The sequence below is a fragment of the Coffea arabica genome, chromosome 6c, assembly GCF_036785885.1.
Source record: "Coffea arabica cultivar ET-39 chromosome 6c, Coffea Arabica ET-39 HiFi, whole genome shotgun sequence".
NCBI lineage: Eukaryota > Viridiplantae > Streptophyta > Magnoliopsida > Gentianales > Rubiaceae > Coffea > Coffea arabica.
Window position 1 is genome coordinate 15,365,733 of NC_092320.1, and position 16,008 is coordinate 15,381,740.

The 16,008-nt window shown below is 34.8% G+C and overlaps 2 protein-coding genes across 6 annotated transcripts; both read left to right on the forward strand.

Annotated features, from left to right (window-relative positions):
- The first annotated feature begins 1,270 nt into the window (after positions 1 to 1,270).
- LOC113691671 (transcription termination factor MTEF18, mitochondrial-like) lies at positions 1,271 to 5,184 on the forward strand. Of its 4 annotated transcripts, none has more exons than XM_072053092.1 (3): positions 1,271 to 3,459; positions 4,552 to 4,597; positions 4,716 to 5,184. In XM_072053092.1, exon 1 carries the CDS (start codon positions 1,546 to 1,548, stop codon positions 3,274 to 3,276), a length of 1,731 nt encoding a protein of 576 aa, XP_071909193.1. In that variant the 5' UTR covers positions 1,271 to 1,545; the 3' UTR covers positions 3,277 to 3,459; positions 4,552 to 4,597; positions 4,716 to 5,184. The 4 variants fall into 4 exon arrangements, with proteins under 4 accessions (XP_071909193.1, XP_071909191.1, XP_071909192.1 ...); XM_072053091.1 differs by lacking the exon at positions 4,552 to 4,597 and having other exon boundaries at positions 1,274 to 1,417; positions 1,539 to 3,459; XM_072053093.1 differs by lacking the exon at positions 4,552 to 4,597 and having other exon boundaries at positions 1,277 to 1,417; positions 1,567 to 3,459.
- Positions 5,185 to 13,368: 8,184 nt separating this feature from the next.
- Positions 13,369 to 15,273, forward strand: LOC113694169 (uncharacterized). Of its 2 annotated transcripts, none has more exons than XM_027213033.2 (2): positions 13,369 to 13,975; positions 14,642 to 15,273. In XM_027213033.2, exon 2 carries the CDS (start codon positions 14,699 to 14,701, stop codon positions 15,119 to 15,121), a length of 423 nt encoding a protein of 140 aa, XP_027068834.1. In that variant the 5' UTR covers positions 13,369 to 13,975; positions 14,642 to 14,698; the 3' UTR covers positions 15,122 to 15,273. The 2 variants fall into 2 exon arrangements, with proteins under 2 accessions (XP_027068834.1, XP_027068835.1); XM_027213034.2 differs by having other exon boundaries at positions 13,369 to 13,961.
- The last annotated feature ends 735 nt before the right edge of the window (positions 15,274 to 16,008 follow it).

A 16,008-nucleotide genomic window follows, 5' to 3' on the forward strand; every position in this document is an offset into this window, starting at 1 on the left:
GAACTGCCGGGGAACAATTAACTTTTTGCACATTTCATTGCACGCCAATAATGGTCTTGCCGCTGAAAATGATCAGAATCTGCCCATAATACAAGTGTTTCCTATTGAGGTATCTCTCGGTAATTGGACCAAAAAACTAGACGCCATTTTTTCCAGTCTGGTAAACTTCTAAAGCGCCGGCCACCGGTGGAAAGCTGAATGGTAGACTAGTCACATATGTATCGTCATCTGCTGGATGTATGCGGCTTGAAAAGAGAGGGATTGGAATGTTGAGATTAGGAGATTACGAAGAGAACGTATTGGTTGTGGCACAATTGGCATGGCACCAAACGAAAAGTATTGAGTTTCTTATTTGCTTTATTAATTGATCTGAAGTTATTTTTTTATTATTATTATTATTATTTTTGTCAACTCAAGGTGTATTCAAGCTTTTTGCGAGACTAATCTCCCTGGACCTGAAGTACCCTATCCCCAAGAGCATCCAGGCAATAAGAAAGGCCAGACTCGAACCCATGTCACAGGACCAGAGGACTATCCTGCGATCGGCTGAGCTTGTATTATTTAGAGATTTGTATTATTTGTTTAGGTTCCAAAAATGGAATTCAAGATACATGAAAAGTAAGAAGAATGTATTTCTGTTTTAATATTTTTTTTAAAAAAAAAAGGGAAAAAGGGTGAAATTGAAGGTTTCGGCAAGAAGAGCATATTAATTGTTTCACGTTGCATGACATTGGTTTTGTATTAATTGTTTCGCTGAAAAAAGATGTTATTTGGAATGTAGTTTTTTAAGGATAATTTTTTATTTTTCTCATAGACACATTTTCCATTAACCTTGTTTAACTTATATCCATGAAATCATTAAAGTGCATTTTTTACAAAAAAAAATAATTAAAAATGGCAATCCAAATGGAACCTAAAAATTTGGTAACCTTTTCCTTGTTGGAGTTTTTTTTTAAGTTTTTAGGCTGCTTTCGAAGGTTAGAAAATCAGAAAACAACTTTTTGTTTTATTTTATTTTATTTTTGGAGCGGAATGGCAAGCTTGTCACAAAACTTTTCAATTAAAATAGTTTTCCAGAGTACTCAAAAGATAAATAAAAATATGCGAAAATTTTCCAATATCAAAAAACTTTTTTCTTGCCACTAAAGTCAAAGTCAAAAGTGTGAAAAATGTACGGCCTCTTAATTGGTTTAAATACATTTTGAAAAAAAAAAAAACCCAATACTTGCAATACCCTTTGCATAAAGTCCATATTTACCTTAATAGCCTTGAGTTTGACGTTATTGTAAGCACTTTCGTCTTCAGAGCCTATAAACCCTTGTGTTTTTGTCTCCTGGTGTCAATGAACTCCTTGCTCCTCTAATGGCTACTGCTGCATCATCAGCCAAAGGCATCAAAAACTTCTGCATAACTTGAGGTATGCAACTTCTCAATAAAGCCCATGCAAAATAACATATGCATTATTAGTTAGAATAATAGTTTTTTCCTCGCTTATTTAGTCAGCATTTGTTGCTATTTTGATTCTCTGTGCATTATAGAAGAAAAATGGTCTTGGCCCATTTGCAGAAACTTGGAAAACCATCCATTGTCAAATGGGTTTCTATTGGTTTTGTTAATAACAACTTTAGAGTATCAAGAAGCAATTTTTGGGCAATTTGGGGAACTGGGTCGTGCCAAATTGCCAAAAACTTTAGCGGTTATAGTAGAAAAAAGGCCAGGATGATGGAAATTGCTGCTGAAAAGGAAGCCCAAGCTGCTTTGTTAGATTACTTGCATTCTACTAGAAGCTTGCTGTTTACTGATGCTGATAATATGAGTAGAAATTCACCACACTTTCTCAGGAAGTTGTTGGGAAAAGTGGATAATCAGGCTGAGATTGGGCGGTCTATAACCCGGTTTCTTAGGTACCATCCTATCAACGAGTTTGAACCATTTTTTGAGAGTATGGGATTGAAACCTTCTGAGTACTCTACGTTGCTTCCAAGGCAACTGATGTTCTTGAATGATGATCCTGTTTTGCTGGAGAACTATCATGTCTTGTGTAATTATGGTATTGCACGGAATAAGGTAGGAAAATTTTACAAGGAAGTGCCTGAGATTTTCAGATACGGTGAGGGGGTCCTGCAGAAAAAGATTGATTCTTTTGAAAAGGTGGGGCTGAGTCAATCTACTGTGATCAGAGCTGTTCTTTCAAGTCCTTATCTTTTGGTTGGGGATGCAAATCTGGAGTTCTTTGATGTTTTAGATAAATTGAGGAGTGCTGATCCTGCATTTGATTGGATTGAGCACTTAATGGAAGAAAATTCGTATGATTGGAGGCAAATGCTTGAGATTTTGTGCTTGCTTGGCAAGATGGGTTGCAGTGAGGAGCAGTTGGGAAGTTTAATTCGAAAGCATCCAGAACTCATATTTGAGAATTCAGGATCCGATGCCTTATTGCTGATTGGGGTCTTGACAAAATTTGGATTGAGACCAGATGAGATATGCAGTACATTCCTTCAGTTTCCACAAATCCCAATTGCAAAGTTTCTGGGGAATTTAAAGCATTGCTATAATTTTCTTGTTGAAATTGAGATGGCTATGCTAGATGTTGGAAGGATAGTTTGTTCACAGACTATATTACTAGGTTCATGTACTATAAAGAAACTTGAAACATTGCTGACTGCTTTGAGAGTTACAAAGGATCAGCTCTGTGAAATCGTGAAGGAAAATCCTGAAGTAATGGAGAACTGGGTTGTTGGAAAGAAAATTAAGCGACTCCCAAACCTGACAGCTGAGGAGGAAGAGCTAAGATCACAGAGGATGAAGACTGAATTCTTATTGGACCTTGGATTTGTTGAAAACTCGGAGGAAATGAAAAGAGCACTCAAGTTATTTCGAGGGAAGGGACTGAATCTTCAAGAGAGGTTTGATTGTTTTGTAAATGCTGGTTTTAGCAAAAAGGATGTTGCTGAGATGGTCAAAGATTCTCCAAATATCCTTAATCTGTCTAAGGATGCCATTGAGACAAAGATTGAGTTTCTTGTAAACGATTTGGGCTATCCTGTGTCTATTTTAAGAAAGTTTCCACCATGCATCTCCTACAAGATAGAAAGGATCAAACTTAGGCTTACAATGTATAATTGGCTTAAGGACCAGGGTGCTGTGGAGCCCAATCTCGCATTAAGCACTGTGCTAGCAACTGCTGACAAGTTGTTCATCAAGGCATACGTAGAGCAGCATCCTGAAGGCCCTGCAGTTTATGAAAGGCTAAAACAAACAATATGTTCACATTAGACATGGTCATTTTTCTATTATTAGCTTGAATTTTCTATCCTTGCAATTGGGATGTACAGACTGTTTGCCAGCTCATCCTTGTGGAATCATCCTGCATCAAATTAAATGCAAAGATATTGAATGCCTCTATTGATCTTACAAAGCATCATTATATCTGCAACACGAGTTAGGATTTGACATCAGGTAATTCCAGTTTTTATTGATCGTGCCCACCAATTTTGCTTTATTGACTGTTCTTTAAGTTGAGAACGATAAGAATTGGGCTTAAGTGGCTCCCTCGGACACTGCTGTGCCGCTGAAAGTTATTTGTGGACTGCTTGATGCCCTCCTTTGCCTGGGTCTTTATGTAAGCATCACACTAATGAATGGAGACATAGTGGTTCCTGGAAGAAGAATTTACCTGATAGCCTTACATACATTTTTGGTTTGGCTTTGCTTCTTCCGTTAATATATGTCTTTCCATTTCTTGTGAATTTGCTAATGATAATGTTAACCAATCCAATTGCATATGCATCATGTAGAAGAATAATATGATGTGACGTTACTGGAGACTAACATCACTGGAGTAGTTAAGGTGAAACAAGACAAATATCTTCACGTCTGTTAAGCATTCTACATGGATATTTCTTAGTAGGGCCGAAATGGCTTTTAATGTTGAGATATTTTTCATAAAGTGTGTAAGCTGGTTTTGCTTGTTTGGTCCTTATGTTGATGTTCATTGTGAGTCTGCCGTTATTATTTTCTTGTCCTTGGAAAGGATACACCAATTGAGGAAGAAGTGAAACTGATAATGAAGTACTGTAGGTTGGGACTGTCTTGCAGAGATGCCCAATCTTCTGTCAGTTCGAATGTGGTGGCATTTCATACATGATCTCTTTTGGGCTTTGAACATTTATCTTTTGTGCTGCATTAAACATGTAGAGGAATCGTCCCTTCGACTGCCTTGAGGCAATAATGTTCTCATAACATGACAAAATGCTTAACTTTAAAAGGCCAATTACTCTGGTTTGATAAAAGAAATTCTCATATGCCATGTTGTTTTCATGACAAAGTGTAATTGTGAAAGGGTGATTGCCTTGGTGTTCTATAAACAAAATGTTCACATGCCATGTTATTTGTAAACTGCCTTCTTGACACCTTTGCTGTTATGACCTGACATGCTTAGATTGACAATCACATGACCTCCTCTCTGGCCGAAATCTTAAGATAGATGTGTATCAAATAGTTGTTTTTCGTGGAAGTATGTATGCCTTATCACCTTATGCATTGCTGCAGTGTTCAAGGATGCCATATTTCTTTATGTGATGCAATCGAGTGACAGGTTATCATTTGCTCATAGTTTTTGTTAGTCAGCTGAAGATTTGCAAATTTCTTGGCGGTGTTTTGACATTTTTAGACATTTCCCTTGAAACCCAGCTTCTTTGTCAAAAAATCTGCAGGATAATTACCTACGTAAAGGGGTGAAACAGAGTAACGTTGAAGCAGGGTTTGGCACATTTGTGGGTATGGAAGGGTGCAGTCGAAGTGCTTCTTTCCGTATAGCCTGCAGGTATAGAAGCTTAGGTATATCTGACTCGACAAGTCTTCGATTTCTACCAATGACTCTCCATCTCCTCTTGTGCTTGCTGGAGGATGTTAGAAGTCTTCAGCATCTCCGCGAGCGCCCACTCTTGTAACTCTTGAAGACGTGTCCGTCCCAACAACAAACAGATTCTAATGGAAAGGTATACACATGAAAGCGATTGGCGTTAGCCAAAACTTCACGGAATTGAAATATCATCATTACTGTATAAAAGGTACCATGAGTTTTGGTACTTTGAAGTGCCGAGTGTAAGCATGTACTTTGAAATACAAGTGTAAGCACTCTTGTGATATTAGTCTTTGGTATTTCAATTGTGACTTTCTTAATTTGTGGTTAAAGTTTCATATAATTTTAATTATGGGTGGCTTAGAAGAAAATAATTGTTGATTTTTAAGGTCACTGTATTGCATCATACTATATTGATTTAGAAAGAAAAGTCGCCATAAAATTAAAAATAGTGAAATGATTTAAGAAACATATTATAAATGATTGGAGAAACATTTCTTGGATGAATTATATAAGTTGTAGACATCCAATTTAGAAGGAGAAGAATTTTCATATCGCACCAATGGAATTTCAATATACAAAAAGTTATGACACCTTTATCACTAAAATAGTATATCAAACAGGAAAAAATAAAATCAGAAATAGCACCATACAAATCATTATTATCATTAATAGCAACCTCTCAAAATAAGAAAAACTAAAAAAAAAAAAATTGAAAACTATTCATAAAATGACATAAACTGAATAGCAAATGAATTAAAAAATTGAGAATATATTTCAAATAATACCAAAAATAATATCCAAATCATTGATATTCAGGGGAAGACAAACAACATTATTGGCAACAATATAGTAATGCTTCATTTGTATTGGTTTAAGCAAACTAAATCCATCCATCAAGTCAAAAATCCATCTCCAATAATAAAAAAAAAAATTATAATATAAGTAAACTTAAAATGAAGAATGATTTCCAAATTATTTTCATTGATACCCAAAATACCCTTATTTTTCCAATGATTACGTATATTTATCGTATTGCAATATTAGTGAATAATGGGAGTAGTTATGAAATGGAAAGCTTTAAAATTAAGTAAATTTCATTTCTTGAGACAATTGTAATTAGACAGATTTAATGCATTCCAGTATTTGACAATAATGGTAGTGGTTATAAATTCAAAGTTAGCAATTGAAAAAATAAAATACTGCAATATACTAAAAATTGATATTAAAATTGTTAATTAGCCAAAATTCTTATTCCAATTTCATGACCATCAAATACATTGATACTAAAACCAAAAAAATTGTGCTCATATGAAAAAAAATAGACTTATTGCTTTTGCTTTGAATTGGATTGTGCAAAAATATATGAATAAAAGAAAAAGGAAAATAAAAAAACATCAACTATCTCTATCTATGAAATTTCAATTGTGAGAATGTACAAGTCAAAAAAAAAACACAACTTTATGTGGCGGATCATTTGCACTCTATTATTGACAAAAATAACAATACAAAGAATTCAAATTACATGTATGTTTATTTTGTAGCTTAATTATATTCTTCATTTATAAAAAAAAATTGTAATGATTTTGATTTATATGTAATAAAATCATGAATATACAATAATTTTGGTAAAACATGATATTATCAATATTTGATATGTTAGAGTTCAAGCTATAAATAAAAAAAAAAATGTTTGGTTCATGATTCCAAATTCAATCCAACGGGACATGTTAACTACATTAGAATGCTTTCTGTCTCTTTCCATTCAATAAAATTTTTAAAAGTAGCTAGTTTAAGAAAATAAATAACATAAAAATACTGTATTATAATGTTGATGATCAAAATTTTACAAAAAAAAAAAAAAAAAAGTAGTATCTAAAGAAGAATATATTTTAGAACATTATAATCACGTGCAAAGCATGTAAACTATTACTAGTATTGGAAAAAATTTTGGATGTCAAATGATGATGCGTCTTCCCTTGCAATGTACAACCATCTGATTTGGTGCGGCAACAATGGACAGACGGAGCTTCAGTAAACAGTAAATGAGTGTGGTTCATGTTGTGTCCTGCTTATGAAATTGAATCTTCGCAATTAGGCAGACACATTCATGACAAGTATACAAAATTGATGGGCACCTCTTCTCACCCAATACAAATATCCCTCTCCTCCTGGATAACAGGTAATAAGAAATCATCAGAACTCTCCTTAACCGAGTTTCCTAACACCTCAGAAGCTAATTTAGGTATCTATCGGAGTCGCACTCGACACCGGAGGGAAAGCCTCGATCCTCTTTGTGCTTTCCTTCTTCTTGTGCTTACAGGATTTCGAACCAAAATTGCACCGAAGTGAGGCTGCAACACAAACTATTCTTGATTGGGCCATTCGCTTCTCGAAGAAGAGAGATCTTGGCCTTGGGTGGTTAAATCTCTTAGCCTGTCTATTCCTACCTAACAAAATTCAAAATTCGTACTCATTCAAAATTCAAAAGACTGATTGTATTGAAAGTCTTGGACACGGGCAAAGGAGCTTAAGCTGAATAAGAATTTAGAGCCAGTCTTGGACTAACCTTGGCTTTAAGGGGCACAGCCAAACCAAAACTTTCCTCCATGTTCAACTCAATCACTTCAGCAGGCAGTTTCCAGTCGAATGAGTGCACCAACGTCCCTAGTACGTATTCCACACTAGCACTACCCCCTTTCTGGCTCCAGCACAAATTCTCCTCCAGGCCCCAAATGGAATGAAACAACTCGAAATCATTTACTGGGGGTGGGGGGTCAAGTTTTGCATGTTTTCCGCTAAGAAACCTATCAGGGTGGAAATCTAGTGGATTTTCCCACACATCAGGATCTCTTCCAATTGCCCAAATATTCACGCTAAGTCCAGTGTTCTTGGGTATGCAGTACCCATTTACTTCACATGCTTGAGATGCAATTCGAGGAAGATTTAGCGGTGCAGAAAGGTGCTTCCAAAATGCTTCTTTGCATATAGCTTGGAGGTATCGAAGCTTAGGTATATCCGACTCAAGTCAATCAACAATTCTTCGGTTTCTACCAGTGACTCTATCCATCTCCTCTTGTGCTCACTCTATCCATCTAAATACGTGAATCTTATAATTTTTTATTGCAATTGATTAACAACATTCTACCTTCAAAGGAACTACCCGCACCAACACCACTTGCTGTCATAACTCAACATAAATCTCTCTAATCTTTTATTTGTTTGATGGAGAATTCATCTGGTTTAGTGATTACCAATTTGCTGCACGCACCTATGCTAGGACCGCTAAAGCTAGACTTTCTTGTTTTGGATATAGGAAAAGTAAAATACTAAAATATTCAAGCAAACTTTAGCTCCATGCTCCTTTCTGTGTTGACGAGGAAATTTCCACAGACATCAACAGGGTCCAGCCTCGGAAATACATAATAAGTCCATATTAGTAGTGTTTCGCAATTTGTGCAAGTGCATGTGGCAATGGCAGTACAGAAGAAGGGATTTTTGCGCGTTTTTTATTTCTGATTTTGTTCGCACCGACGCTTTTCCACTAGAGCGAATTCATTTCCTTGATTAGTTTTGACCAGAAACCCTTTTTTCTTTTTCTTTTTTTTTTTGTTTGGGGGAAATTTGACCAGAAACTCACTAGAGTGAAAGTTTGTGTGGCAGCAACACCCTCGATAAGGTTGACCAAAAACCAAAGCTCATATAAGTTATCATTTCACCCCAAGAAGTCGTCTCTTGTTATTAGTCAAGTTCAATCAAAACTTGAGATAAACGTTGTGTTTGGATGGCATGTTTCATGGATTTTTCGTTGAAAAATTACTGTAGCGATTTGATATATGTGAGGCAAAAAAAATGATAAGAAAATGTGTTCACGGAAAACAAACAAAGCCATTTTTCAAGTTTTTCCTTATGATCCGTTGCCTAATCTCACTAGCTGTGTAACCTAAACAGGCTTTTACAGCTTCAACAGTTGAAATCGTGACGACTAAATGTTTATTATTGGGAACAAACTTTTTGCTTTAACCAGGATTAATATATAAGAGAAGGATGCATACTTAGGAAAAAGGGCTGGCTTCGTGATTTTCTTTGAACCATTCAAAAAATTAATGGCCAATATCCCACCAACGAAACCAGAAACATAAAATCAAAGAAAAAAAAAACTCTCGAGCGAAAAAGAAACCGCTCGATCAAAAAGGGCTGCCCGAAATCACGCAGTTAGGCAAGTTTGTCTTCTTACACATATTATCCAAAGTAACAGCTCGATTTCCAGCTGGTTTCTGCAAAACTATATGTACGCCTCTGGTATCTTATGCATCGAGAATGGTTTGCTAGTTTTAACGCGATTTAGCCAGTCAACCTTTGCGTTCAATAGAATACGCTTTTTCTTGAAGACTTTGTATCCAAGTTCTGCTGGCTTCTGCCTTTTCTCAAGTAGGATTTTTTTTTTTTTTTTTTTTGTGGTGAAAAACAATTTGGGAAAATCCTAACCGATGCTTTGCTGATAAACCTAATGGCCGACTTTTCTGGGCGTTGCTTGACTTTTACGTATCATTGGGGCAAGATAAACTACGTGCGTGGTAAGAAAAATGATGTCCTAATCATTTTCATGTCTGGCTAGTCGCTTCCGATCCAATCCAAGAATAATAGTACTACTTTTACTGCCATCGTCTACTTAGATCCTGTGTACACAAGGAAATGGCTTCCTCGTCCCTTGTTATCAGTCGTTTGTATCCAGCTGACAAGGTATTGAACCATAATTATTCATGGATAAATATTTATACAACAGATAAAAGGGGCAGTATCAGTACACTGTGTCATTTTTCTTTTTAACTTTCATTTATTACCCCAATCTTAAGGGTAAAAATGTCCCAAATAGATTAAAAAAAATTTTTTTTACTATTTTTTTATAATGTAAGTGGAAGATTTCGAAATCTGACCTCTTATTTACGTTCTCATTCCCCTTTTCAATTTAGTAAGTTGTATAATGATTCATCAATTATGATTCCGGATTCATTACTTTTAGAAGATAATTTTTTTTAATCATGTCACATATATCGAATGTGTGTCAATCACTAGTTGTAAATAGTATTAATCTTTCCTGCATCATAAGTGTAAAATTATTTTATACTAGCAATTACTCATGCATGATAAATAATTTTCATTCAAAATTTAAATAAAGCATGTCTAGTATGCATCTAAACCCTCTCGTATAAGAAAAAAAAAATCTACATGGTACAAGTGTGACAATGATTAAATCCAATTAGGCATTATAGTAGTGTTGTACTTTAAGCTAAAATCATTCTCTCCATGTTCAATAATGCAATTAAAGAAGGAAAGTAAAATACAAAATGCATCCTATTTCCTCTGAAATTTGTTAGTAGTAATTTCAAGAAACATATCAGATGAGATTTTACAACTTCAACCAAAAAAAAAAAAAAAAATTTTCCCAACCAACGTTAGCATACAAGCTCAACCAATTGACGTAGGAAACACTGGACTCTCGCCATATTGGGCTCCATCAACGAGGCCCCAGTGAGAACATTTGGACTGTAGGGTATTTGCCGGTTACGGACGCGATCGTAGTCGACCAAACCCTAAACCAATAAGATGTTAGGCTTTGAGCAACTAGACTGGGTCCAGTCATCACAGCAGAGTTTGAGCAATCCAGCTAAACTTGTGGTCCCCAGCCAGATCAGACACAGACTGCCCAACCATGCAGGGGCCTTCTCGTCAATTTACTTTCGAAAGTATCAAGTTCTTGTGGCAACAAATATTCAAAGGGTAAGAACAAAAGTGAAAGGATGATGAGGGAAGCTTGAATTTCAAAAATTTGACTACCAAGAAAGGAATATTACTGTTGTAAAATAATAATAATAATAATAATAATAAAGAAAGAAATGAATATTACTGTTCATCACTACTCCCCCGTGATGAGTAATAGCCAAGTTAAATAATGAGTTACGAACTTTTTTTTTTTTGTTATACTTAAATATTTCTTGACTCCAGGTATGTACCTTCAATTAGGCTCAAGGATCCTATCTGCAACCATTGGGATGGATTTACGTTGATTTGGCAAAATTTGTTTCTAATTTGAAATTTTACACTTGAGTGGCATGATTGACATTCTCGATTTATTTATCTTTCAATTGTGAGTTTCACAAAACAATAAGTAAATCTTATATACACTGACGGTGTATACACTATTACGATTAGATATACAATACATATGCAAAATTTAAATTTCAAATTCAAATTCAAATTTAAATTATGAGTCATGCATCTAATGATGACAGTGTATACACTGTAAGTGTATATAAGATTAATTCCAAAACAGTACTATCAGGAATTTGCACATAAACGTTTACAACAATAGTTGTTACTGCAAATGCATTTCTTATACTAAATTCAAGAATAATTTTCTTTTTTTTTACTGTAATTATAATATTTCTATAACATAATCTATCCTAATTTACAGAAAAGGAAGCCTAAAGAGACTATGTATAAAAAGCTAGTAGATATAAGAATCTGACTAGATCAAAAGAATGTTCTGACAATTCTTTTGAATTTTTTTCACTGTAAGTGCGATTCAAACCCCTGAACTATAGTCCACAAAGGGACTTGGCCCCTGTGTTTTTGGCTCAATGGTTCAAGAACAATTGTCATTTATAATTGTTCTTGCTTTTGCCTCTCTTCCCTTCAATTCATTAGCGGACTTCTAAATAAATAAGGGCTGCTTTGACTCATTTGGAGTTACATCCTAAGCTGGTGAAATCTTTGTCTTTGAAAAATTGAAACCCTCATAAGTGACGGTCATCTGGCGAAGGATGTGATTATATTTTTTATATACAAATTGAACTGCCCATCTACAATTTCTATTTGCAAAATGTAGGGGGGAATAAAGAGAAATGAAGATAGAGTTGTCTAATATTTGTTTGAATTATCCTCCTTTTTTGTCGACACTTAAGGAGTCTTGCTTACAATATTATTATTTTTTTATTCTCTCAGTCATTCGTTTTATCATCATACATTATATCACAAAAAATCCTACACTATTATTCTCACAAAATTTTTTTAAATAACTACCAATCCAAAATTCCAACTGCAGAAATATATGTTTCACCAAGGATCCAAAACAGTTATGTTGAAAATGCTACGAGGAAATGGATTCCAAATTGAAGTAAATTTTTATGCTTTAATGGAGGGACTCAAATTTTATTGACTTTACCCAAAAAAAAAAAGATAAAAAATTGAAGAATTTAAAAAAAAATTAGCATGAGTATTCATTTGGAGAAATACTACTTGTTAAGAATGCAAGATATGAGTAAACTTATGAATTGCATTCCAGGTTAATAAAGCACGTTGACAGTAAAAAGTTTTTCAAGTGAAAATTTAGGCTGATTTTACCTTAAAAAACCAAAAAAAGGGGAAAAAAAATAAAACAGGCTGATTTAATGAATTTTAGCAAAGATGCAAAAGAGAGTGGGGCCATATCAAGATTGTTCTATTGTACATCCGTAAATGGGCACGTGATCTCAGTCAATGACCCAGGCGATAACCAGTGATTCTCCCCTGCTGACCCCAAAATCACATGAGTTATTATTATAAAAAAAAAAAAAGAAAATTTAAGAAATGTGCCAAGAAACTTCTTTAGGTAAAATTTTCATTATGTGAAAATATTTGTGGTAAGTGAAAGTGGTCTGTATTTATCTTGAAAACTCCTCCATTTTGCTTTTGGATTAATACACGGATTAAGTGAGGAGGTTTATTCTTTTTTCCTGTACAGCAAAGCCTTTTTTAGTGTGTTCTCATCAAGAAAACTTGAATGGTTAAATACACCTAGAAAATTAACTAGTAGAAGAAATAGAAAATCCTTAATCATTACTTTAATTGCATCAATGGTCTGAAAACCGACCTTTTTACTTTGGTACACTAATGTTCATGGTTTGGGGGGTCACTGATCACATTTATGATTTACTTTTACCGTGGTCATGGTTTCAGTACACTAATGTTAACGTTTGAATAGAGGATTATTTGAAATAATTATTGTAACACGTTTTAGGACTTGATGTATGTGAAATAAATATATTATTAAAAAAGATATAAAAAAAAGTTATTCCAAATTGTGTTTGTAACGTAAGTAAAATATTATTTGAGATAAAAATGTTATCCAAACACATTTTGTTTTGTTTGAATTGTAATTTTTTAAAAAGAATTTTATAATTTTATAAATATATTTTTCAATCATCTTTTTGTTTCACATACATAAAATCGTTACAGTATATTTTCCTATAAAACTTTTATATAAAAACAATCCAAATGGGATATATAATTTCTCATAGTCCTTAAAATAACAAAACATCTTTTAGCAGGCTCTAGAAGTAAAAATTTAACACCTTTTTCTTTTGGCACACAAGAGGTGACTTTCTGAGCCAGCGTCACATTGATCATTGATGTCAAGCTCAAGCACCACGCCTTTTCCTTTCTTTTTTCTCTTTCCCTCTCTTTTATTTCTGCCAGATATGTGCTTTCATTTTTTGTTTTTCTCCTTTTTTCCCCCCTCAATCAGTTGTGTTTTATTTTACCTTCATCAATACCTCTACCATAATTTTCCCAAACAGCCCATAAGAATCCCCTAAATGCTAAATATCCTTACCCCACTTGCAACTATACTAGTAGTAGTATCCCACATCCATATTTTTCTTCTCTTCTCCTCTTCACTTCACTTGTTTTTTGTTTGCAGTCTTCTCTACCTTTGCCTCCCTTCTCTGCCTCACAGCTTCTCTCCCTTGCCTGAACTTCTTAACCTCAAATGGTGAGGATTATTAACCTCATCAAATCTCAATCCAGTTCTTGAATCATTCCTCACTTTTGATTGTTTTTTGATCTGGGCTTTTACTATTTCTCTGTCAGATCAAAGCCTTTTCATTTTCTTATCAGTTGAACAATTTCTTGTTGCTTCTTTACTTTGTTTACTTTTGCACATAGGAAAACCCATCTCGATTTTGGTTTTCTTTGATTGGAATTGTGATAAAGATGTGCTGAAAAAAGAGGGTTTTGGTTGAAGATGCAAATGGTGGCTGTTTCCGTTTCTTATGAGGTCTGCTTCAGTTGGTATGTTTCATTCTGTATGAAAGGTTGTGCAATGGATTTATTGGAAAGATTTGATCTTTTTCAGTTTGTTTGGGTGGTCTGTTTTGAGCTTCAAAGATTCCATTTTGATTGTTTTCAAGCATGTTTAAGTAAAGCAGTCTTAAGTTCTTTTGTTGTATGGTTGCTATGCAGACTTTGTTTTTCTCAGTATGTGGTTTCAATCATAGGATGATCTGCTTTTTGTCTTGGATGTTATTGTTGTATTGGATTGATTATGTAGTGATTTTCTTGAAACTGCCATTGGCTTGTTTTCTTTAGGCTCTGAAGTTTCGGATTTACAGCTTTGCTTATTAGTTAGGCGCTATTTTATAACATCCGAATACACATGATGCTTTTACACTAAGTAGTCAAAGTTCCAACCTTTATGTGTTTCCTGGGCATGAGAGCAAATATGGATTTGTATGCTTGCCAGGAAACAGAGCTTTTTGGGTTTTCTTATAGTCGTTTGCTTATTGGTGAATCTGAGGAGATATCCGTTTCCAAGATTTATTTTTGGTTCGTTTTCTAGTGTGTGGTTATATTTGTTGAGTTATTGTGATTGATCCTTCTCAGTATTTATAGTTTCAATAGAAAGTCGTGAAATTTGTTGAGTTGTTTGAAGTTATCTGATTTTCTTTTTCCGGGCAGGTTCTTCTGCAGAGATAATTAATTTTTGCCGAAGTTTTTTTTTGCTTTTTCTGAAAAATGGGTAGAGGGAGAGGAAAGGGTAAGAAACAATTGAGTATTGCTGCTCGTGAAGATGCCGGAAGTGGTGAGGAGGAGAAATTACCGGTGAGGAGAAGGGGAAGGCCACAGAAACCACTGAAGGATGACATTGAGGAAGATGAAGATGTTGAGAAGATAGAAGAAGAAGAAGAAGACAGTGAAAGTGCAAAGAGCTCTGTTTTAAATAAAGATAGTAAGAATCAACCCGCCGTTGAGAATGGCCGGAAGAGGAAAAGGGCCTCGCAAGTCAAGGAAAACTTAGATTCTATCAAAGAGGAAAATGGTGTGGGAAACAAGACTAACACTAATGAAGCAGTGAAGTCTGTTGGATTCAGACAGAATGGCAGCAGAAGAAAGAACAAGCCTCGTCGGGCTGCTGAAGTTGGTGTGGAGTGCAGATGAATTTTGTGCTCATTATTGGAGAGCACAAAATTTGGCTTTCCATTTTATTTTGCCATTTGTCTCGTATTTTGTTGTGTTTGATAGTCTCAACTGAAAATTTTATTATCAATCAATATTCTGTGATGATATCAAGAAGCCTTTGGTTTTACCAATTACCAGATCATCATGTCAGATATGTTGTCTAATCTTTTCCTTTTGCACTTGAAGTCTGAAGCAAGCTGAATCCAACGTAGGTGCAAGTTCTTCTGTGATGGCAATTTGTTTTGGCATGGTTTAAGTAGCTTCTTTTGGTTTAGCATCCCTTGTATAATCTTCTTGAAGCCTGCTCATTGCTTTGCTCGACACGTTTGTGTACAGCAATGAAGCATGTATGAAAAAATTCCAGGTGGTTGGCTATTAAAAAAAAAAAAAGGAAGATTATTGCCATAGGTTCAGGTGCAAACGACTCTATGAGTGCAGAGATTCTCCTGCCTGGAGATATCAGGTAAAGTACAAGAAGATCTTTGCTCTTTCTGGCCAATATTTCTGTTTCAAGATTGACTAAACTGCAGAAGAACTTGGGAGATTTGCCCCAGTGGAGATTTCAGGTAACATACAAGTGTTCTTCCTGTTTGTTACTTCAGATAACTTAATTGCAAGGCTCACTTTAGTTGTTTGATTTAGAGACCTTGAGGTTCTTTGGCTTTTTTGATATATGAATTTTTGACCTTTCATGATGTCAGTGACACAGTCTGTACAGTCACCGATGCTTGCTTGTGATATAGGAAAAAAATTATTTTGAAGCTCGGTCTTCCTACAGTGCAAATTGTTCAATCATATAGTTTGTGCTGGGACATTTTGCATGAAATGAGATGGTACAAAATAAAGGCTTGGGGAAAATGGATGAA

Excerpts from the sequence above, each read along its gene's own strand:
- LOC113691671 (XM_072053092.1), top strand. The coding sequence starts at position 1,546 with ATGGTCTTGGCCCATTTGCAGAAACTTGGAAAACCATCCATTGTCAAA.
- LOC113694169 (XM_027213033.2), top strand. The coding sequence starts at position 14,699 with ATGGGTAGAGGGAGAGGAAAGGGTAAGAAACAATTGAGTATTGCTGCT.